At 47.9% G+C, this 22656-nt stretch overlaps 6 protein-coding genes across 6 annotated transcripts; 3 read left to right on the top strand and 3 right to left on the bottom strand.

The window, feature by feature from the left end:
- Positions 1 to 2392: 2392 nt before the first annotated feature.
- Positions 2393 to 3268, top strand: F5891DRAFT_1174742 (uncharacterized protein; the record flags this gene model as incomplete). The annotated part of the gene is made up of 3 exons (XM_041365682.1): positions 2393 to 2419; positions 2473 to 2777; positions 2834 to 3268. 3 exons carry the CDS (start codon positions 2393 to 2395, stop codon positions 3201 to 3203), a joined length of 702 nt encoding a protein of 233 aa, XP_041222762.1. The 3' UTR covers positions 3204 to 3268.
- A 2519-nt stretch (positions 3269 to 5787) lies between these two features.
- On the bottom strand, positions 5788 to 8848 carry F5891DRAFT_1049492 (uncharacterized protein). Its single transcript, XM_041362420.1, has 15 exons — positions 8387 to 8848; positions 8144 to 8324; positions 8029 to 8082; positions 7903 to 7975; positions 7587 to 7854; positions 7500 to 7524; positions 7299 to 7393; positions 7163 to 7246; positions 7061 to 7105; positions 6977 to 6997; positions 6671 to 6924; positions 6427 to 6612; positions 6283 to 6374; positions 5966 to 6227; positions 5788 to 5916 (listed from the first exon to the last, which is right to left on the bottom strand). The coding sequence occupies exons 1-14, from the start codon at positions 8739 to 8741 to the stop codon at positions 6047 to 6049; spliced, it is 1914 nt and encodes a 637-aa protein (XP_041222761.1). The 5' UTR covers positions 8742 to 8848; the 3' UTR covers positions 5788 to 5916; positions 5966 to 6046.
- A 188-nt stretch (positions 8849 to 9036) lies between these two features.
- Positions 9037 to 10219, bottom strand: F5891DRAFT_1243057 (GPR1/FUN34/yaaH family-domain-containing protein; the record flags this gene model as incomplete). The annotated part of the gene is made up of 7 exons (XM_041369756.1): positions 9037 to 9357; positions 9409 to 9500; positions 9547 to 9645; positions 9696 to 9782; positions 9833 to 9883; positions 9935 to 10044; positions 10100 to 10219. The coding sequence occupies 7 exons, from the start codon at positions 10217 to 10219 to the stop codon at positions 9206 to 9208; spliced, it is 711 nt and encodes a 236-aa protein (XP_041222760.1). The 3' UTR covers positions 9037 to 9205.
- A 2011-nt stretch (positions 10220 to 12230) lies between these two features.
- Positions 12231 to 13536, top strand: F5891DRAFT_1049481 (uncharacterized protein). Its single transcript, XM_041362419.1, has 9 exons — positions 12231 to 12449; positions 12502 to 12616; positions 12669 to 12702; positions 12758 to 12846; positions 12901 to 12931; positions 12987 to 13066; positions 13116 to 13144; positions 13193 to 13284; positions 13336 to 13536. The coding sequence occupies exons 1-9, from the start codon at positions 12424 to 12426 to the stop codon at positions 13410 to 13412; spliced, it is 573 nt and encodes a 190-aa protein (XP_041222759.1). The 5' UTR covers positions 12231 to 12423; the 3' UTR covers positions 13413 to 13536.
- A 2127-nt stretch (positions 13537 to 15663) lies between these two features.
- F5891DRAFT_1174738 (CHAT domain-containing protein) lies at positions 15664 to 19581 on the top strand (the record flags this gene model as incomplete). The annotated part of the gene is made up of 5 exons (XM_041365681.1): positions 15664 to 15785; positions 15894 to 16033; positions 16081 to 16178; positions 16235 to 19190; positions 19502 to 19581. 5 exons carry the CDS (start codon positions 15664 to 15666, stop codon positions 19579 to 19581), a joined length of 3396 nt encoding a protein of 1131 aa, XP_041222758.1.
- Positions 19582 to 19676: 95 nt separating this feature from the next.
- F5891DRAFT_1049460 (uncharacterized protein) lies at positions 19677 to 22497 on the bottom strand. Its single transcript, XM_041362418.1, has 7 exons — positions 22426 to 22497; positions 22222 to 22350; positions 20958 to 22160; positions 20782 to 20937; positions 20584 to 20728; positions 19993 to 20529; positions 19677 to 19940 (listed from the first exon to the last, which is right to left on the bottom strand). Exons 2-6 carry the CDS (start codon positions 22282 to 22284, stop codon positions 20108 to 20110), a joined length of 1989 nt encoding a protein of 662 aa, XP_041222757.1. The 5' UTR covers positions 22285 to 22350; positions 22426 to 22497; the 3' UTR covers positions 19677 to 19940; positions 19993 to 20107.
- Between the last annotated feature and the right edge of the window lie 159 nt (positions 22498 to 22656).

Below are 22656 nucleotides of genomic sequence, written 5' to 3'. Positions count from 1 at the left end.
GACATGTCAACGGTTCTGACTCGGAGAAGCTTCCAAAGCGCGTGGTCATTCGAGAAGACAGGCTGCTGGGGTACGTCCTTGTTGGCGGTAAGGAGCTGCATTTTCTGTTTTGTTGATTTATCTCGTTACAAAAACTTCCAAGTTCACTATTGAGCTAAAAAAAATTTCCGTCGATAACTTCTAGAGCGACGGAAATGGACGTACGGACAATGCAAACAATTCTACTGGGGCAGATATCCGTTAAGGAGTAGCGAAGATAAATGGATATTCTACTTCGAGACTACGAAATTGCCGGTTAGCTATACAGGGCGTCGAGTATGAAGAAGGTACTGTCAGCTTTGTATTCCACCATGTTGTTCATACAAACTGTATCCATACATTCCCCATATTTACGCAGCCAATTGCTGAAAAAAATGCCTATAAGAAAGTGCGCTTCTCCTCATGTGTGCATCCATCTCCTACAGCCAAAGACTTTACACATATCCGAGCTCGTTCACAGATACCTCCTCTAAATATATCAGCATGATACGAATATAAAGCTGTGGCGTCTTTCTCTTTTATCCACGCTGTAATTGAGTGTTGTCGCTGTTGTATCTTACACTGCTTTTTCGTAGGCTCTCTGTTCTGTTCTCCTATGTGCATTGGCTTATCCTTTCCTGCGGCAGTGTGCGATGAAGTTCATTTACAAATTCACGTGCCACATCGCTCGTGTGCTTGACGAACGTTGTTGTCCACCTCAGGCGGTTGCCTGTATCCCATTTACTATGATGCACTTTATTACCCTGAATTTCATCTGTCGTGCTTCGAATCCCCTGAAGACTTATGCTCTGGGCTTTCGTGAGCGCCGGGTCCGTTGTTTATTCGTGGACTTACTGTTTGCAGATTGTGTGTAGTTTGACGGCGAATCGATTGTGGTGACTCACAACAAGGTGTCCATGTTATCGTCTCTTGTCTTTTAGATATCAAATTATATTGGTTGGCTTCTGACCAATGTTATGATGTATTGGGGTCTGTTATTTCATTTCCTTGCTCATTTCCGGCACAGCTCCACTATGATCGCAAACCATTTGAGCGCTTTGATGGCCCCCTTCCGGCTCAGAGTCTGCGCTGGCTTTCTCATCTGTAGTACTGCCCAGCACAAGGCCGTCCCATTTCCCTCATTCTCGTGCTAAGACCGGTCATGTATCAGTATTTTGCATTTAGGAACGCCTCTTGTTTCTGCAGTCAGCCAGCTCTCAAATCATCAGTCCTTTCCAAAATGAAGACAAGATAACGGCGGAAGAAAAGGGGCTTGCTGTACATGTACAGTTTTGGAACCACATGACGGTCAGTTCCTCATGAATTTGTAGAGCTGCGGACAGAACCCTCCTAGGCGAATCTAGAACCTGGACTTAAAGAGGTCCAGGAACTCACGAGGGCTTCGGAGGGTAGCCTACCTATCAGGTCTAGGCTGTAGTGAGTTGCAGAGTTGGAATGTATAATGGTGTCATCTTGCGACACTGGTATGCACATGTGCTGTGCAATGAAACACAGTATGTACGAAGTCCGGGCTTAGTCCGAGTCATGTGTAGATGAAGGTAAGTCGTCACTCTTGTCTATCATTCTCTTACAGTTTTGGTCTCAGCAAAATTTTTAGAACTACAGTAAGTTCCCTGAGCTAGCGGAGAGGGAGTCTGTCTGTCTAGGCCTGGGGCGGGTAGGGCGCAGAAAATGCAGATCCATCGTCCCAGATCTGCTGTCACTTAGGTTTCATGGCGGCTCTATGCAAGAAGATGTGGGACATCCCGGGCCACCATCAGCCTATCTTCCTGGTCATGAGTCGCCCTTCTTTGGTACTCGTACCTCCCACTTTAGAAGGAACACAGGCTCGGTCTGAGCGATGTGTAGATGAAAGTCAGTCGTAGCCCTTGTCAATCACCTCCTTACAGCTTCAATATATGTCTCCGAAGGTCTCGCACACGCTTCAACAATATCATGTTGCCTGTTCCTTTTGCAGAAAGATAGACATGCCACCACCAACGAGTTACGACGGTGATACTAAGGACAGCTGGTCCAGGGGGATCGAGGCTATATCGAATGCCGGTCGTTATTTTTACACACCTGTCGGACGAGGCTACTGACTTTGTGCATCTTCAGGTGCCGGTAAATGCAGCCTGCCGGAATGTCCAGCTTGACGCGACATGTCAAATCGTCATATCTTACATCATGTCCTCGCTCGGATTGGCAGTGTTTCTTTATCCACCCCCTTTTGATTTTCAAATCGCAGTTGGTCGAGATGTTATGATCAACCCGACCAAACAATTTTTTCTCTGTATATAATGTACAGTCGTCGAACAACTCATTTCAATCCAACCACAGCCAACAAACCATCTCTCCTGTTGAATATACAATCATGATTTTCTACGCATATGTCAAACAGGTACCAAAATCCATTCTTCGTTGTCTGCGATGTCGTGCTAAATCGCTGGTTAGATCACGGACAACGTGACCTATCGATATGTGATTACCTTTGCTAGCCGCGAAGTTGCGGATGAGTGGTGGCGCGCCGTGTCCACTTCCGCCGTCACTAGTTTTGTCACCAGTGTTCAGCGTGTCAATGCCCAGTTCTACACTCATAACGTGAACGTGGCAAACGCCGCCAACTCCCTCACCACGACTGGGGTTGCGACTCAATTCCTCGGTAAGGTGTTTTTCACCTTGCTGAACGACCTGGGTGGTCGCGGCTTGAGCATCATCCCACGGCTCGAACGTTGCGCGGACCACATCAGTGGAAACTCGTAAGTCAGTTCCTTGCGGGATGTTCTGCATTTTTCTGATAGCGGCCCTACCAAAGTTTCTTCGTTCGCTCCAAAGTCGCTCCTCACGACTATTGGTACTATCCCCCATCTTCTAACGCGACGAACGCAGTCTGTGTTTCGCGCACTGAACGCACTCGCTTCACCGTTAGTCGCACCGACAGCGGTACTGCAGGGACCGTTATGATTGGCTCTGACAATGTCGTTATCACGTTGACCACCGTCGATCTGTCCGTCAACGTCAATTCCACCACTGGTCAGGTGATCCTTTCACTTGCTCCTCTGTCGGGGTTGACTTTTAGTACCCTTTTGACCAACTTCACCGTTGGGCCTTCCTTGTCTGTGGACGGTGAGACCGCGAAAGAACTCCTCTACACGGAGAACGGGGAAGAGTGGGAACTCGCTTGAATGGCTATCATTTGAAACAAAGTTGTCTTGTACTTGTACTGCTTTAGTCTCCCCGTTATGCATTTATGAAGGAAGCAAGCAATCGGTTCTCGTACTGTTAGTAACGCTAGGAAGCAATCACATTTTTTGTTGAACGCCTGCCATTACGTATGACTTTAAGATACATGAATCCTTTTAGCATCAACAGGCCTCTCTACCAACCTACGACGACAGTGTTTAGAGTTACCTCTTTCACTAACAGCCGGATGATTGATGACTACATCGATGAGTGTTGATCATTACGTACTATGATTGCTCCGATCGACGTGCCCAGCCCGACCCCAATTGATGTTGATGGGTCAATCAAACTTCTGGTTTGGAATGATATCAGTGTCTGAAACAAGCAAGTACCATGTCATGTCGGCGAGGCCAGGTCCTACTAATAGCGTACCGTGACTGTTACTAGAAACACGACCTTAGTTTCGTCGTTCAACAAATCTGTCCCATGTATTAGGTGGGCGCCCGCACCTGGCCAGTAGCTGCACTCGGGTACATACCATCCATTACCACATGTGTGGCTCGACGTAGAGGAGTTAGGCCACCGACCAAGTAGTTTTTCGTTGCAGCAACTTGAGAACGGCGAATGATGTGGCGTGACTCACTGGACAAGCTTGGACACATAAAGGTCTAATCAAACGCCACAACGAGTTTTCAATTAATTCTCCTGCCTCCATCTGTTGCAATGCTCCATAGGACATGCATGGCTCCTCAACAGGATCCGTGTAGGTGCCCATAAAACGGATATTAGCACGTCTGGCTGGCCGTTACAGCTGAATTAGCACCATCTGTCACCGTTCCGCACCCCATCGCAATGGACCCAGGACCAGTATGGATATATCAGCTTCACGGCGTCACCCGTCCGTCTCGCAGGATGTCGAGTCACATCTACCATGTCCCGATCAGTGTTGAACGTTATATCATGACGCCGCCGGTCATTATTGAATACAGTCAAAACCATGTATGGACCAGTACAACTGCAAATAAGAGTCCCGATTTAATTTTGCAGAAACGGTGAAATGAGCAGTACTTATTTAAATCTATATGTATACATACCTAAGACAGACAATTAACCAATAGTTTTTTATCCCTAGGGTGCAACATGCAGATGAGGGTCTGCTAACGTGTGCAATGCAATAAGGAACTGTCGAAGTTACACGCCTGATGAACGGGTTTATGAGTAACGCTGGGCGACCTATGTATGAGCGCTTGCTCTACCAACCCCACGAGAGCCAAAATAAGGTCGAACCTGATCTGCTGTACCAGAAGTGCGGCTGCCCTGCAGAGTCCCAATCTCTGCGATGAAGTTGAAGTTAGGCCTGCATCTTGCTGTAGCAATCCTCTGAAAGGATACGGGTGCCCGGGATCCGCCGCGTAGTAGTACGCCACGCGACTTTCGCCTCATTCTGTGTCATGGAGTTTGCGATCAGTAACATTTCGAGGACAAGAATTGGCGGTGGGGTGACGATGACATAATACTGCAGGCTTTGACAAAGTCCTCGGCACTTTCCGGACAACCACTAGCAGATTTGTCCCCCAGACTTCAACACGCAGTCTGTGACTTGTCTGTCTAGACTTCACGCAGACTGGCTAAATCCCGCACTTTCTGAGGACTCGAATCTCCGCGTGATCAGTCAGAGATTCGACTGTCACTTATTTGAGCAAAACCAACTGCTGCCATGGCCAGGGCCCAGAGGCAAGCCTGGCATGGCCAGAATCGATACATATGGATGTGCTTTCGCATAGCCCAACATGGCCTTACTAGTACTGCCTCACCAAAAATGGCATCGACAGGAAATGCGTTGAAATCATCTCACGAGTCATCACGCTACTTCCACCGCAACTCCCATCTAAATTCACAACAATGGGACCAGCAAATATTAACGCAGTGACGGTCAGTGACTTTTTAGGAGACTGGGTTCGTGAGGACTTACATGGACGACTAGAGGGACAAGAAGTCTAAGAATGACAGGATCGTACCAGAGACTCCTCGAACAGCTGACAAGAAAGATGGAGCTGACAAGAAAGACGAAAAGAAGACTGCACCACCTCAGAAGGTTGACCCTCAGAAACATGCGAAAGCTTCAAGGTGCGCTGAGACCCTTATCTTACGGGATCAACGATCTCACCCGGATGAAGATGAATGTGATAATTCAGAATTTACTTCGTGCGGAGGAGCGGTATAACACCGTACTTAAATCGAAGTGGCACAAGGACAATCGGAGAGTCGAGACACGCCGAGCGCTGCCAGTAATGGTCAGCGGGACGATTCTATGAGCCTCGGATCGAGTCAGAGCTGACTGAGTGACCGAATATTACAATTACAATTACATAAGCCTGTTTTACAATTTCACTCTATAGTAGTACCTTGTTTGAGCGTCGGCCATCGTGCTTAAAAACAATCATTAATCATTAATCAGTCCTATATCATATCTATGTTATCTACACTGCAGTTTGTAGATCATCATCACCCTCAAGGGCACTGCGCATCTGTACCACCTCATCAATCTTCAGCGACATAGACATCTTGACATTAAGAATATGATGACTCCGCGCCAGACCTGGGCTGAGGCGTCAAGAACATCTCTGGTTATCAAATTTGTCAAATGCCAGGGGCTCATGAGGGAATTTTCGAGGCACAGCTGTAAAGCGCGAGTCGCGGTACCAGAGACCGAGGGTAACGATCAGTGTTTTGAAGGTGGTGAGAATACTGAATCAAATTTTAGACCTTTCAATACCTCGAAGTCTTACTCAATTATACAACGAACGTACGTACATAACCTACAAGTCATCAAGTATGCTGCCAGCTATTCGGATAACGCTAGTCGTTCACGAAGCCAACTGAACACATGATAGTCTCTCGTACTCCAAATCGGCCACAAGATGAGCAGGATGATGATCAACAAACCACAACCAACTATTCCTCGAAGTATGTCGGAGGTAGATTTAAACACCAGGGAGGAAAATGCGACGAGGAAGAATATCATCCTGGCTCAAAGTTAGTCTGAGTATCAGCAGGCATAACCGAGTGGAGAGTACTTACCCCCACATAAGCAGTGCGAACGGAAGACCGTGTAAGATTGCGAGGGCTTTCTCACCAAATATTGAATTTGTCATTCTGGTGAGGAACACGACCTGCACAAGGGTTATTAGTGCGAGCGCAGTCCACGGTAGAAGTATCTCATACAGCGGTATCGGCAGAGACATTGCCATATTTGCGGTTTTGTCCGGCGAGTAAAATGGACACAACTAGGGATCCAATTACACAGAACGTTGCCAGATAAGCTGCGATAATGGTAACAGATTGCGATTCGTCAGCGTTCACGCTGGGCACCGCGAGGAAAGTGAGATCCACAGTTAGCATCACCGTCGACTGTGAACGTATCGGTTTAGAACAGCAGAAATAGCGAGTAAGGTAAATGATATCGCACATAGATCGTGATAGAAACCCATTCCCTGCCGAGCTTGTCATTGAAATCTTTCCATCGAGGTGAAGTTGTATTTTTATCCACCCAGACTCTTCGCAGTTCCTTCATCTGAGCATGGGGAGCGCCGAAACACAAAAGCTCCATGATCCAAGATATTACGGACTTTACGATGTGCTCATCATCCGTGAAATATATTGACTGGTCAGCTGCCAAACGTGCACAAGATTGGCCGCAGAAGTTCAAAAATTTGGCTCGGGCTATTCCTGAATGTCAAGTCCGCAAAAAGACTGATGCAACGACCAACCATACCGAAGTATCGCATAAAACGTGCTAATATTAAAGCAGAATACGTGAGGCGAGGAAACTTGCGATTTGAAAGTGTCAAAGACGCACCAATGACGCATATGGAGTAGGGGCCACATTCCTTTGAAGTAGTTTCTGTTAAATGTTTGATCTGAGTGAACTTGGCTATATGTATGCCATACTTCTGCGCACCTTTGAGGTGATCGATTAGATCCAGTATTTTTGAGAGGTCTTCCCCTCCAAATGGTGACAAGGACGTTTCAGACGTGATGACGTCTAGGCGGAGACATGAGCAGAGTTAAATAAACGAAAATTGGAGTTATTTGACCTGCACTAGCATGCACAATGATTTCTCTGAGCTCCGCAAGAAGTCCCTTTTGTGATTCCTCCTCTCTGTTGTTGGGATAGAGCTCACAGTGCATCCTGTTTCAACAGAGTTGCTAGCTCGAACTGCAATACTAATGTGGTATGAGCATTCAATCAGTATGTTGTATCAAGATACTCACAGAATGATAACTTGGACGGTTACCAGTACTGGCTTTGGATGACATAACCTGTAGGAGGTCAATTCAATTCCTGTGCCGCACATCCTGTGTCACATCGGGCAGGTGCTCACAGATATGACTGTGTTCCTCCACCCCTCTGACTCCATTAAAAAGGTCTTCGGTATCTAATTTATGAAGCCAGAAGATGGTGCGCTCGACACGGTCAGCGAAATAATAACTGCAGACTCGTTCTCCGGTATTCGGATGCTTGCCAAGCTGCAGCGTCAGCTCGATATGAGTCAGGTCAATGTTATTGCTCTCGGCAAGAGCGCGTAGATCATCTGCACAGTTGTTCAAATCGTCGAGGAAGTCCTGCACGTTTGTATCGGTGAAGACCCTCTAATAGAATCGTCAGTGTCATGAATCACGACAGGAAGAAGAGCTGACCTTCCCCGGATGATAGAAATACAGGGCACCCTCGGGATGAACATGCGCTTCCCAATCAGTAGGCAAATGGCGTCTCAATTGCATAGCATCAGCTGAGGATCATTTACCAGAATATCTACTACTTACTTGGGGTACTGTCTAACGGCAGGGTGGATACTTTCTATCCCGCTAGAAGGCTCACTATACGGTGCACATTCCTAAACAAGCTGCTGCCGCATGATGAGCATCAAGAATAACTTACATTTTTATGTCCTTTCCGTATCTTTGAACAGATGAAGCTATAAAGGGAACTTTACGGCGGCAATGAATATTTGGTACGACTGGTGGTGCACTGTGTTGGTGCGACTGCGACTGAAGATTGATCATTCCTGACTGTGCCAAGGGAGACATAGCAACAGGTGCCAAACTGCATGCAATATTATCTGTAACAAAACTTTATGAGCCGTACAAGGAGAATCTGGTTGACTACCAACAAACAACGTACTGGATGCGTTGGCAGGTACTGTTGGAATACCCCGGAGACTGATCGCAGCGACTCCCGCCGAGGCATCTGATTGAATACTAAAACCACTGTCAGCTGGTCGGTAAATACTTAGAAATGAAGATATAGGATTCCGGGAAAAGCAGGAATGTGGGACATTCAACAGACCGCCAAACAGGCGCCGGAAAAGGGTGAGGGATGGGGAAAAGAGTCCATTCGAGAGTGCCTTGAGATATTTCCACAGCGTGGAAAACCCAAGGAAGGCCTGACGGTGGAGGTAAACCATCTCCCTAGATCCTGCTGTATGTCGATTGTTGATATCACTGAGATTACTGCCAGGGCCCGGGCAGGAGTTCATGGTACCTGTTATAAGTCAGACCTTACTCGGTTCTTTTGACTTACCTCAAACCCTGAACAAACAAAGTGCCGGAAAACGCCCTCACGACTCATTTACAGTTTGCAAAAGACCCTAGATTCTACATCAGCAAAAGCGCTGAAATGAACAGGTGTCCAATATATATAGATGAGGAAGGAACGTTTGATCCTGCGGAAGCAATTCGTGTGTGCTCGGTCAAGCGCCGTGCGCTCTTATGTCATTCTGAGTTCCAGACTTGGTTTGTTCCCGCGGGAGTAATTCACGTGACTCCTATGTACATGCGTGCTCCAGTATTTATTATAATCATCCCGGAACCGAAGCTGGCGCTGTGGTAAATAGTCGTCTTCTACTCATATGATCGAATACAAACCAAGACCGAAAACGTAGTTGAGAATGAAAACTGAAGAAAAGAAAGAGCGATCGGCTGAAGACTAATAGCATAGTCCTTAAACATTGGAAGGGGCTGTAATGAGGGGAGGGAGGCGAATGAACGAGAACGTTGTTTGTTGAGTCCAGAAGAGCGAGAGGGCGCCGTAGTATGCACCGAAGGAAGCGATGATGCCAAGGGCACCACCTGCAGTTGCAAAGTGTGGGTTGCCTACGTATCGCGAGTCAGATAGAACATAATACTAGAAGGGAGAAGACGCACCGGTGAAAGCATTTATGGAAAGACAAGTGAGCGCGCAAATGGTGAATCCGAGCGTTACAACGATGGGGGCGGTTGTACGGATTGCACCAAGGCTGTAATATTATTAAGGATGTGTCTGTACAGCATACTTCCTCGGACTCACAAAAGAGGAACGTAATCAAGTCCCAGATGGCGAGGTAGATCCCGATGGCGTTGTAGAACTCCTGCCCAACAACCCCGTCAACGGTGTATGCAGCCCTGAAAGCTATGTGAGAGAGGACATGCAACAATGCTTGCAAACGACATACGCAAGGCCGATTTGAGGCAGGTAGAGAGCACCAAAAGATAAATTGAAACCTCCGTAGGTAGTAAAGACTGTTGCACTGAACGTGTTACTATGGAAAAATCTTAGTGGTAGCTCTCCATCCAAAGGTTAGAACCATACCCAAGGAACATCTCCCACATGCCCACAAGCGTTTGTGAGATGCCGCCGTAGCTGGAAATGACTAGGTTACAATCAAATCATTTGCGAGTAACAAAAACTGACAAGGTTGCGAAAACCAAGACCAAGTTAGGTTGACCAACGCTCTTGGAGGCGAGCGTCAATATTGAAGAGCACAGGAAGACGGTACCGTAGGCCATCATGCCCAAGGGTGCCTAAAAGCCAATTACATGCTGTTGACATAGTAGCAGTAAAACATGAAAGACATACAGGGTTACCATACGTCCTCTGGAATGGCTGCATCTGTGGTGCAGGGGGTGGTGGGGCGTCCATGTTGACGGTTTGGACGTAGTAGTTGTCCCTTGGGTTCTCTTTTTCAGCAACAGACATGACTGGATGACCGGTATCGACTTGTGGTGCTATGATCCTTCAGAGAGCGGGGATGAGGTCAGTTGTACACGTCTACTTCAGTCCTTTATACCACTAGTAGGGCTGATGTATCTCCGCTAACGCATGGAACGCGGTGCCAATTGTACGCATGCACTCTGCTGCAGTGAATAGCGTGATTGATATCTAATCTGAGTGAGGGAGTTAACCTTGTTACTATAGAATTCGAAGACGGGTGACCCTGGCTTCCAGGAACTGATTCAAAAGATGTACATACTGTTCACTTCTCACTCACTATCAACTACTCCCGATTATCTCGGACAGGGCTCCGACGAAGTCTAAACTGGAAAAAACAATCGCGGAATATGGTTTTGGTTATTTTAATTTGGTCGTTGCAGCTCGTGCAGGCTATGCCAAGAGTATCTGTCCAGTTAGTCATTTTGATGGAAGGAACAGCTTCTCAGGCTAGTATTGGTTTACCTTGCAAGGGTGAGTCACGACTCGGTGATTTACATGAAATGAAAAGCCTGTATCAGGACTCCTCTATGAGGAATACATCATGATTGTGTCACTGCGGGTACTTCTGTATTTGTTAAGATCACAGTGTCTTGATGGTGTTGGCATATTAAAGGTAGAAAGTCAAAGAGACTCGGAAGTCGCCGGTATTTGCCGCAATTGGGTCTGGAGCATCCCCCACGAGTCTCGAGTCCCAGGCGATAACGAGTTGCCTTGATCCTGACTTTTTGAGGTCACGGTTGCATCTGGAGTTGCGCATAGTCCGCAACCATAATCATCATCCTTCATAATGGAGATTTTTAGGCTGTCGTTTACCCTTGATCTTCCGAGTCATGAAGTTTAAATCATGCTGTTTTCTTGTCCATTCGGTGGAAGCCTAGAAGAAGTTCGTTCCTTCAAACTTGACCAAGCTGCTGGTGAGTATTCTAAGTTTGATGTCTTATCTTGGTTTTCTGGAGGGATTCACACACCCACAGTGAACACTGAACATGCAAGTTCTCGGCAGGTAGCAAGAGGTATCAGAAGACCAAAGGTATGGAATTTTGCTCGACATTACATGACTACGCAAACTTACCAGCCCACACTACGCATGTCGCACATTTGCGTATCTGGGTCTTATCGCCACATGGCTGGCCATGCGTTGGACCATCCGAAATACCATACATTGAATTTGATCAGCCCTTCACACATTCACCTGGCGTTCAAGTCCATCGCACGTGGTTGATGGTTACTTCCTTATCAGATTAAAATTTGGATGGCAAGACACAGACAATTGAAGTACCAGATCGCTGGTTAAATTTGCAACGGCGGCAGTGTGCGGACAATGGATACATGTCGGGTACGTGCGAAGTTCCCGAACCCATGCTAATTGGGATGCAGAATACATGTGCTTGTGAACACAAACATAGTCCTCCTTTGTCCGCCATTCACTCTCAATGGGCTGCAAGTATGAATAGAGCATCACTCGGCGGACGAAGGTCAGGGTTGTGCGCGTTCCAGCAACAGTGACCAAGCCTGTGGCAACCCAATGGTTTCAAGAAGATTTCATGTTCCGAGTCGGCCATTGCATGCGCACAGCTGGAAATACTCGTGTGCGCACACTAATACTTGGTCCGCCCAGATACTTCAATCAACACGGGAAGCAATTTTTTTTTTGTTCCCAAGGCAATGTCAGTTTCGGATCAGGAATATTGGCGCATCTTAGACTTGCATTTTTTGCAAACGAAGGCACCGTCTTCTATGCGTGCATCTTGACACACGATACTGGAGACTGCTAGATGCCGGTAACGTGCTTGATGATTAGAGCGAGAGATAACGCAAGCAGTGAAATGACAGACATGTTTAAAATGCAATGGTCGAAAGGTTTTTCATGTTATGTCCTTCCAGTATGAATTATGTAAGTTTTCATGAAGCTGAGGACTAGGTATGATTCAGATATCAGCGAGAGATCAGAAAGTATGAGTAGTAACTTGAATATACTCGTCACGACATTCATTCCCCCAGCGAGCAGTATACAACTACCGAAATTATCTCCCCATGATTCCACCGTCGCGGGCGTCAAGTTACGTACATCGGACAGCCTAAGTAGCAAGAATATCGCACGTTGAATTCAACTTCCGCGGTTCCGAGTCTACAACTTGGTACGTTGGAGTTCCCCAGAACTCCAATTACCCCAAACGATTTCTTCAACCATGGCCTCAGTTCTTCGGTTATACAAGTCGGTGGCTTCAACTCATCCATTCTTAGTTTTGTTTGCTCAAGTATCTCAGTGCCGCTCTCATCCGAAGACCCGTATTGGCACAGTCCGCCACTGCTGCCGTTTTATTTGGCGCAGGTGATGTGATCGCGCAGCAAGTCATCGAGCGCCAGGGCAAGAATCATGATGTGAGCATTGGTGTGACTACAGAAGGAACTAGTTTTGATCAAATCTGCGCAGTTCATGCGCACTGCACGCCTCACTTTTTATGGAGGTAAGATGAACCAAGTGCGGGCGGGATTAGCCTAATCCATGCCTAATTTTATCAGGAGCGTTCTTTGGGCCAGCCTTGACAAAATGGTATCAACTTCTGAACCGCATCAAGTTCTCCAGTCCTACGAAGGCTGTGGTATATCGTGTATGGGATGTACTATTTCTTCGGATTTCATGAGGAATGATCGCCTTTTTGCAGGTCTGGCTGGACCAGGCGGTCCTGACTCCTGGTTTGTTGACTACACGTGGATCTACTCGTCTTTCTCACTCTTCGCTTTCTTCTAGTGGTTGTCGGTTTCTTTTTCGGCACAATGAGTATCATGGAGGGAAAGGGTATCTCTGGTGCAAAGGAACGCATTAGTACTGTAAGCCAATCCCCCCTGGAATCTGGTAACCATCTCACGTGTCTCCCAGGCGTATGCCCCAACATTGATTCGTAACTGGTAATATTTGCGTTGTTGCCTACGCATCATGCACTGAAATAGATCTAGGGGCGTCTTCATTCCCACCCAAATCATCAACTTCGCTATCGTACCGCATCACCTCCGCTTTGTTGTCGTGAGCGTTGTCAGCTTGTTTTGGAGTAAGTTTTGAGTTTATCGAAAGCCCTTTCATCTTGATCATTGCCTTTTAGACACGTACCTCAGCGCTGTCAATGCCAGTTCACAGCACCAGGAAGTATTCGAATCAGGCAAAAGCACCGAGAAGTAGCACGATCGTACTCGTGCGCCTCCCACCAGCATGTATATATCAACTAGACCATCGGTACTGCCATCCCACATAGAGTTCTTTTGTTCTTTTTGCTGAAGTGTTCAAAATGCCTACTGAAGTCTAAGGTGGATAAGCATAGTGAATGACTCGAGTATTGGCACTGCACACACATGCACATTATCATCCTCCCTTGTTCTTAGGATGGATCAAGCGGGAGTATGTGCATGATGCGATATAGCTTCCGGGACGCGCTTTGTTCGAAATCAGACATTTCAGGCACAGCGAGCTGTCCTGACAAGATCCGCGCCTATCCGCGCTCGCTCCTCCAGTGTCATTCACCACCAATCGAAATGTCATTCAGTCTCTAAACTACTTCCGCTCTATAGTGAGGCCAGCCTGACTGCAGGGTTCACTTGAAATCTGTAATCGAGATTTTTCTGCACAGTACTGCGATTCAATTTGGTGGCCAGATCAAAGTGCCAACCCACAGTGGGATCATAACCTGCGCTTCTGCTCTAAGGAACCTGTAAGCAACTATTCCCAAAGGTGTACATATGCGCAAGTAGGCGCCCAGGCCCTGATGCGACTGGGAAATTTCTCACGTGGAAGCGCCGCTACGTTGGCGTTCCTTTTCCTTTCTGAAGTTGGGGTGTAGCAAGTGGAGAGCCGATATATATATATGTCAAGGACTTGCTGGTGAGTACTCCCGGTGGTTGTTCTTCGGTGCTACTTTCTGACATGACTTCGAGCATTAGTCAAGAATGTAGAAGGACGGAGACCCGGCACACCGTCGATTTTGGCAGCGGAACATATCCGAGTCAACACGGAAACATCACGATCCATCATCAGGGAGCAGACGGTCGCATTTCCATCCTTTATACTGCATGGTGGTCCAAATCATCGTTGCACATATTGGATATTAATCGCCACAGGTTTCACAAGCTTTGGACAATCTCTTCTAGACCAGAGGCAAATCGAGCAGACTGACGAATATAATTTCCGACTTGGCTGTTAAGATCTTCGACACGACGAGTTGGAGTGGACGTAATCCAAGCTTTCACTCGAATTTCACTCTGGTTCAAGGTAAAACGGGCAGCAGGGATACGATTGTTCCATGGCGCGAGCTGCATGCGAAATGGGAAAATACTGAATGTGATATCGATGCACTTGTTCGTACGTCCAAATCACATTCGGCAGGCTTCGTATGACGGTGGATGAATGGCTTGAGTTTTGCGTTTGTGCTTTCACTGTAACCAGGTCTGTTGTGTTTTTAGCCATAATCATGCGTACCTGCTAGACTCGCAATCAACTTGTCTGTGATAGTGTATGCCAGCCTAGCCACGAGCGTCATCTGTAATCTTATATGAGTATATTTTAATATGATGTAAATTGAATGCACAGACGATGTTCTATTGATACATGGGAGATTCGGCTCGTGATGACTCTGGCAAAAAAGACACATTAGAAGTGCCCTTTGCTTTGGAATTCCAGGAGGTGCAGCGTCCAGGGGAGGTCCAGGAGCATGGTATGAGTGCAAATGTCGGTGGCAGTGCGTCACATGACTCACGGCCAAATAAATAGAAAATTGAATTGGCAACCTGTAATCATCGCGCTGACCTTGTTCCTCTCATTGTCAAGGCACACCAACACCAATGACCATGTCCTCTTGATCACACAGTGTTTAGTTTGATACAAGATCATTCTCCCCCCATAGCGCTGTCAGATCAATCATACGAGTCGTATATACAAACATTCGGCTTTTCTTTGTGCGCCGTCTTGGCTCTTCACTGGTTTCAAAATTCAAACTACCTTGCGAAATACACTCGATTCTACATCTTGCCAAAATATTGGTGTACTGACTGAGTAGTATGATACAATTCGGTATCACTCTGAGACTTACATGCCCCCCTCAATGGCTGGCTACAACTGGACCCTGGTCATGGCATTCTCCACTTCAATGCAGATTCTTCCGCTAATCCTGGTCGGTGATTTCCATTCCCAGCGCTTAGTGCAATCATATCAGCGTCTAGACTCTATATCGTGCCGACAGCCGTAGCATGACCTGAACCCTCAACCTCCCTCTCAGCTGAACTCTATCCACAGTCCCCATATCATTATCCCCGTCCACGCCACTCAACCCGTCTTCGAACCTCATAAATCTGCTCCATCGTAACATCATGCCTCGTCGCTCAAAACGCCGATATATCAGACTTGAAGGCGAGTTTCTTCATATTACCTTCGGATCAATGTCATGATCCTCAACCTCTATCTACAGTCATTAGCGGAACGAGTCTTCAAGTCCCCTCCTGGCGCATTCCCGCTGGCATCTACATATCCATCAATGTCGACTCCCGGAGACGCTGGAAATCGGCCGTCAGTGTCTTGTCATCTGATAAATCTGTAGTGTGGAGGAATACTGTAACTCTGTAAAGTTCATGCAGACTTTCTGACGCGATGCGAGAACTGATTATCTGTTTATAGATCATCACACTCCTCACCTGCATTGTCAGTGGAGATCAGGGCAACCTTTGAGCTTGGTCGAATGCTAGGGGGTGGAGAGGTCATCGGAGCACTTCAAATGTCGTGGGATGAGCTACTCAATCATGGAGATGAGCCATTCGGTGAGTGATTCGCTTCTCATTTATGCAGTTGTACTAACGTCCCGTAGATTTGTCCTTCCCACGCGTGCGCGGTGTCCACCCTTCCGTCAAGCTGAAGGCCGCCGTTGTACATGCTTGCGACCATCAGGACGACGTACTGTTTGATGCGAGTGACGTTTTTCTCTGTTCCGTCGACTTTTACTGATAGATTACCAACTGTAGTCCCTTGCAGACGGCGAAATTGCTCGAGACACAGATGCGGGCCACGCGCAATTTGCCAAATACGTGAGACGCAAGACGGTCTCTCACCTGAGCGATGCTGTAGACCATTTTCAGTTGGTTCTGGACCGGTGTTCGGTCAGCCATCCAGACCATGCAACGGCTCTCACCAACCTCGCGTGGGCCCGCCTTCAAGGCTACATTCGAGATGATCTTCAAGACATCGATGCCATTACTTCCCTCTTCCGCGATACCCTCGCATTGCGTCCGCAGCATCATCCCGATCATCTCTTATCTCTATACAATCTCATCCAAGCGCTGACTTGGCACCACAACAAGAAAAGTACTGCTGCCGACATCCGGGAAGCTGCCCAACTCTACCATGAACTACTGCCTCTCTGTCCAGAGGGCACGTACCTTCGTATCATTGCAGCAGGGAAAAATGGTGTCGATCGTGTGATCGGCGGATGCAACAACCTTCCAACAGACGCATCCGATGAAGGCATCCACCTTCGAAGAGTCGTCCTCGAGCTCTGTCCTCTGGGCCATCAACTCCGTCCCAGATCCCTTGAGGAGCTTGCACAAGCAGTTGAAACACGCTTTGATCAGCATGGTAGCATCGATGATCTTGACATGAGCATACAACTTGGTCGTGAAGCTGTGTCTCTGTGTCCAGAGGGACATGCTGACCGCGATCACTACCTGGACAACTTGGCCTTTTCACTCTCGTCCCGCTTTGATCATCAAGGCAAAGCTAATGACCTTGATGAGGCCATCTTTTGGCACGAAGAAGCGCTGTGCTTGCGCCCTGTTGGACACAAATTTCGTGATTACTCATTGGATAACCTAGGGACTGCCCTCGTCGCCCGTTTCAACACACGCAGCGACATTGATGACATCACCCGAGCTATCAGCCTCCATCGCGAGGCATTAACGTTGTGCCCACCTGGGCATCTACATCATGACACCACACTTAATAACCTTGCCCTCGCACTCCAGACTAGATATGACAAATCACATGTCAGGAGGGATCTTAATGAGGCTATTGACCAGTCTCGCGAATCCCTTCGGTTAACCCGGCTTGACCATCCAGAGCGCCACATCACTCTTTTCAATCTGAGCTCGGTACTCTGCTCTCGTTTCACGCAAACTCAGAAGATTGAAGATGTCGAGGAGGCCATTACTCTTTGCCAACAATCATTGGAGGCTTTGCATTCGCTGCACCCAGATCGACACTACTCCTATCTCAGGCTACAGGAAGCCTATATGTCTCGTTACTGCGTGCAGCACAAGCCTGGCGATCTAGCACTTGCAGTGGAGAACTTCAGACTCGCATCACGACATCCCACTCATGGCTTTCCAAACCGCATCATTCAGGCACATAAGTGGGCTGTTGCAGCAGAGCAGCATGGTGATGGATCCGCACTGGAGGCCTACTCGACATTTTTCGAGCTTCTGGATGCTCATTTGGCAACACGATCGTCGGCAACTTCACGGCGGGAAGCTGCTGCTGCCTTTCATTATGCTAGATCACTGCCTGTAGATGCAGCCTCGTGTGCTATACGTCGTAATAATCTACCACGAGCAGTTGAACTTGTGGAGCAGGGCCGTGGACAGCAGTGGTCGCTGGCATCTCGACTCAGGACCCCAGTCGAAGAACTCGAGTCAGCAAAACCGACACTGGCGCGTAATTATTTAGAGCTGAGCAAACGCGTTTCCAATGCAGCCCAGAGTTCTGCAACCGTCACCGACAGAGCTGCTGCTGATTGGGAAGCAACAGAGTATAGGATACTTACCAGGCAATGGGAAGCCGCGGTAGCTGAGATACGCGATCTTCCGGCGTTCTCGCGGTTCCTGCTTCCACCTTCGTATGAAGACCTCCAAGTAGCAGCGCGCCAGGGCCCCGTCATTATCCTCATTGCGAGCCAATACTCGTGCAGCGCCATCATCGTCCCGACGTTAGGAGACCCCCATCATGTCCCCTTGCCGTCCATCGGTCTCGCAGATCTGACCAATCTCAAGGATCGCTTTACCAGGGCAATACGAGATTCATCTCGGATGAACCCAGGCGAGTCCAGGACTGATCTAATAGTGCTCTCGCGGATAATATGGGACCAGATCATGCTACCCATCGTCAACGTACTCGAGCACGTCCTCAAGCTAAAGCGCCGCTCTCGAATCTGGCTGTGTCCAACTGCAGCTTTCACGTCCATTCCTCTCCACGCAGCTCACCCATTTCAAACAAAGGCGGATCGTTCTGGGAAGGAGCCATGTCTGGAGGATCTCTACATTTGCTCTTACACGCCAACACTTTCAGCTCTGATCAGATCTAGACAGTTGATGAAGAAGCGCGTGCCTCCATCCTTTGTGGCCATCGGACAGGGTCAACCGGGTGCAGGGAAAGGCAAGGCGCTCTTGGCCGTCGACAGCGAGCTCGAGCTTGTCCATAAGCTCGTCCCTGCGACAGCCAACCGCACCACTATTTCTGGCAACGCAGCCACACGAGCAGGTGCGCTCGAAGCGTTGCAGCAAAACACATGGGTGCACCTTGCTTGTCATGGGAAGCAGGACCCTAAGCAGCCTTACGATTCGCATTTTGTCATGAGAGACGAACATTTGACGCTGCTCGATATCATGGAGAGACATGTTCCGCAGGCCGAGTTCGCGTTCTTATCAGCTTGTCATACCGCCGTCGGCGATGAGGAGACGCCCGACGAAGTGATCCATCTCGCAGCTGGTATTCAGTTTTCAGGGTTCAAGAGCGTCGTTGGCACGCTGTGGGAGGTTGACGACTCTGTCGCAAAACACGTCGTCGAAGCTTTTTACGGGTATATGTTTGGAGATTTGAAGGATGGTGGTGTCATGGACTGTACGAAGGCGGCCTGGGCACTCAACTGTGCTACGCACGCGGTGAAGACGAAAGTACCGCTCGAACAGAGAATGGTTTTCGTTCATATCGGTGTGTAGTCCCACGTCGTATTGCTATCTGGTACATGTTATTGATCTGCGGTCTCTTTCATCCTCTTGTACCAATGACCTGATACATTCTTGCGCTCTAGCTATCTCGGTTTCGTTTACTCTGTCACGTTTTTGTCGCTCACCGAAGTTCTTATGTACTTGACTCATTTGCAACTCCGTCTGTTACTTGGGTACTTAGATAGCGGGAGTTAGGCCAGTCGAACATACCCGCGCCTTCCAGTCATATAAGGGGACCCTTCAAGTTTCACCCCTTCTGCACTATGTAACCTCAACTAACCACTGCCAATGTAGTCGAGTCAGAAGCAAATCCTGGATGGCTGCTTCGACTTGTGACCCATGTGTACTGCTTGCATCTTCGACATCAGTCCTAATATACCAATGAAGCATCCACCTAGTATGCGTTGTGTTGTGCATACGACACGGTTCTTTTTATGAGTTATCGGCCTTGCTCAATGCTCACAACGAGTTGTTGAAGGTTGTTGATCGTGAAGTCAGAAGCAGGAGTTTAGCATGGAGATGGTAAGTAAGAGTCCGTTTCTACTTTGTCCGGTATATGGCTATCCCAGCTAGCCAAAGCTATAGTGTAAATCATTGGAGTAGGGCTGTAGGGCTATTTCTAAAGAACCAATCTTTGCATCTTCCAATGCGCGTCACAGCACCAGATACCGTTTATCCACGATAAGTTGAAGGCCTCCGGGGGTCCATGCAGTCCTGTGAACCACGCGATTTCCTTTGACGACAAAATCAATACGTGAACATAACTCTTTTAAAGACCTACCGACCTTTAAAATGCCGCTTCAAATTTCAGTAACGCGCCTCGTCCGAGCTCCAGAATGCAAGTGCTAAGTGACTATACCTTGGTTGAAGGTATTGCCAAACTAGACTTCTCATGCAATCTCATGGATCAGGCGTCCGAGGATGCTCATGGATGTATCGTCCTCCTTGAATGCCCGACGTCCACCCAAACGCGACACCCAAAGCGGTTGCTGGGCTGAACAAAGAATAATACTCTCTCCCAAGCCTGACCTTGACCGCAACCAGATCGTATGGGCTATCTTCTGAGGTTGTGATCGACTCAGCAACTTCTCGTTCGAAGGTATGAGAGCCGGAAACGAGGAAATAGTCCCGCAAGGAGTACATATTCAATTCGATGGGATAAACGGTCAGGTCCACCTCTACGATGGAGCGATCGTTTTCGGAGGTTTTCACCACATCTTTATCGAGCGCCCTGATTTCGTTGACGCGTTCTTCGCATATCCAAGACTCGATCATCGCAATAACGGGCAAACTTTTGCGGATCTCGCGCACATCTTGATTGCCTTAAGTTTGATCATCAGTTAAGACTTTATAAATGCGTAGGACAAGAATCTGACCGAGAGCAGAACGCAGCATGCGGCAGTGAACACGGTGGCCGGATTCCCAAGCTTCCTTCTGGCAATATTTTGAGCAGTAACGTGTCAGCATGCACCCTGAACAACGATATGCTGTGACATCGTCTTCAGAGAAATTGAGAGAGCACTGATATTAAGGATTTTAGTTGGCGAAGAGAAGCGGACCGTTCTCGAACGCACTTTCGGGCTACAACATTGATACCGGTAGAAAGGAGCTCCCTCAGGCAGCTCGTGGAAATTGGTGAAGGTACGGGCTGCGGAGTCAACGGCTTGCCATAACTCCCATAATACAGGGTCTTGGGACGCTCGTTCTTCAAGGCCTAGCCGATCTAATCTCTGAAGGCGGGTTGAAGAACCCGTAGCACTTTTGAGAATACGAAGAACCGAGGAAGCTCTTTGAGCAGTTGAATGTCATGGTCATCCTCAAAGCGTTTGGTATTGTCAACATGTTCAGCTGGCGATGACCCAGTCCGTAGGAGACATTCGAGTAGCCCATGCTGAATGGCCTGAGATATCACCAAAGCAGAGTCATTTGCGCAATTCATTGAATACCCGATATAGCGATATGCTATATATAACACTCTGCGTCGCGCTGCCAGCCCTATATCTGGTTCATTATCGGAACTATTCCAAGCAGGGGTTAGGAGTCGTTCCCAGAGTGTTGTGATAGCACTTAGGACAGTACGAATTGAGCCGATTTGGAGGAGCAATTCGTGACAACCGCCCTCTCTATCGCCCAAGGATTGCATGAAGAGGATGGCTTGAGCCAAACCAGTAGCACATACTGTCATGGATGAGAAGTCAACGTTTTCTCTTGCTCGTAACCGAGGTTCTGGCATATTGGACACCTCTTTAGTCATACGACGAATATATCGGAGGGCTAATGAGGCCATGGGGAGGGTTCCGCCGGCGACAGAGGAGATGATAGATACTGGCAGAGACGCAGGGGTGTCTTCCATGCAAATAACGCTAAGCGAGCACATATTCGCACGTATCAGTGCACTGAGATTTTTGTCGCCTTCTCGAAGAGGATCAGCGACATCATCACTCTTCAACCCATCGACGATGACCCAAGCCCGGAAGAAGAATGCTTGAACAGTGGGGTTCGTTCTCATCAACTGCCTGCCAATTGTTGTGAATTGACACAAGGTTGATAGTGGATGTATGGTAATCCTAAGGGCTTCGTAAGTGCTAACAGACAGGCCATGTGGGAGGGCAGCGGGTCTTTGCGAAGGTGGGAGGAAATTGTTGCTGAAGAACTGCATCCACGGGAAGAGCATCTCCCACTTTGAAGCAACAGCGTCATGGACAATGCGTTCTCCAATACTGATATTGCTGCCGAGGTTATGACAAATTTGTACAATGCCACCCATGGACCATTTGGCGAGCATGATCACTGGTACAACATCAGGACTAATTCTGTCCGGAATAGGATATGCCTCCAGTTGTGCGTGAAAGACGGGAAGTAAAAGTGGCGTGACATCCTTGAGTTGATTGAGACTACCAACGACATCTCGGAGATCTTCGACTGAGCCACGCAATGCTCCATCAATTTTACGCTGTAAGAGCGAGAAACAAGGAATCAGCGTCGTCATGCTTCTTGAAGAGAATCGAGCATACCTGCATCAACCGAGGCAGAGCCCTGAGAGCTTCCCTATCCCGTGCGTTGATTCTGGGCGCCATGAGTGAATAGTGTGGTATCGGTCATCGATGGTATCAACATAGCATCGTACATAAGCATTTCCAGATCTAAATTTGTAATATGGACAAACAATGTTGTCAGCCTTGTGGCGGTGCCACCATATCAACAAGACAACAACTTACAAGACAACAAAAAACCGAAAAACACAAAAAAGTCGATTTACCAGGACCAAGTCAAGGCTTGCGAAAGTTACTCGACATCTAACTTACGGGATCTAGTTGGTGGTCGCATATTCTCAATTGTCAAACTTCGTTTCTTCATTGTTTCCATCGTCACTGTGGCGTTACCGGTGTGGGCCTTCTGTGGCGTGCTACTCGCCAACACGAGCCCATACAATAGTGCAGCATAGAACG

The sequence above is a fragment of the Suillus fuscotomentosus genome (assembly GCF_016647785.1).
Source record: "Suillus fuscotomentosus strain FC203 chromosome Unknown F5891scaffold_48, whole genome shotgun sequence".
Lineage (NCBI taxonomy): Eukaryota > Fungi > Basidiomycota > Agaricomycetes > Boletales > Suillaceae > Suillus > Suillus fuscotomentosus.
Note: the sequence above shows the minus strand (reverse complement) of the source record. Positions and strands in the feature narration are given on the sequence as shown.

Bases quoted from the DNA above. Each gene is read 5' to 3' on its own strand.
- F5891DRAFT_1049492 (XM_041362420.1), bottom strand. From the start codon at position 8,741: ATGAACTCCTGCCCGGGCCCTGGCAGTAATCTCAGTGATATCAACAAT. The intron at 7,525-7,586 runs GTGAGCACCTGC...GACCTCCTACAG, and splicing joins GGAGGAACACAGTCATATCT to GTTATGTCATCCAAAGCCAG. The intron at 7,394-7,499 runs GTAACCGTCCAA...CTGTTGAAACAG, and splicing joins GTCATCCAAAGCCAGTACTG to GATGCACTGTGAGCTCTATC.
- F5891DRAFT_1049481 (XM_041362419.1), top strand. From the start codon at position 12,424: ATGGCCTCAGTTCTTCGGTTATACAA. The intron at 12,703-12,757 runs GTAAGATGAACC...TAATTTTATCAG, and splicing joins ACGCCTCACTTTTTATGGAG to GAGCGTTCTTTGGGCCAGCC. The intron at 13,067-13,115 runs GTAAGCCAATCC...CGTGTCTCCCAG, and splicing joins CAAAGGAACGCATTAGTACT to GCGTATGCCCCAACATTGAT.
- F5891DRAFT_1049460 (XM_041362418.1), bottom strand. From the start codon at position 22,284: ATGGCGCCCAGAATCAACGCACGGGATAGGGAAGCTCTCAGGGCTCTG. The intron at 22,161-22,221 runs GTATGCTCGATT...TCGCTCTTACAG, and splicing joins CTCTGCCTCGGTTGATGCAG to CGTAAAATTGATGGAGCATT. The intron at 20,729-20,781 runs GTGCGTTCGAGA...CCTTAATATCAG, and splicing joins ATCAATGTTGTAGCCCGAAA to TGCTCTCTCAATTTCTCTGA.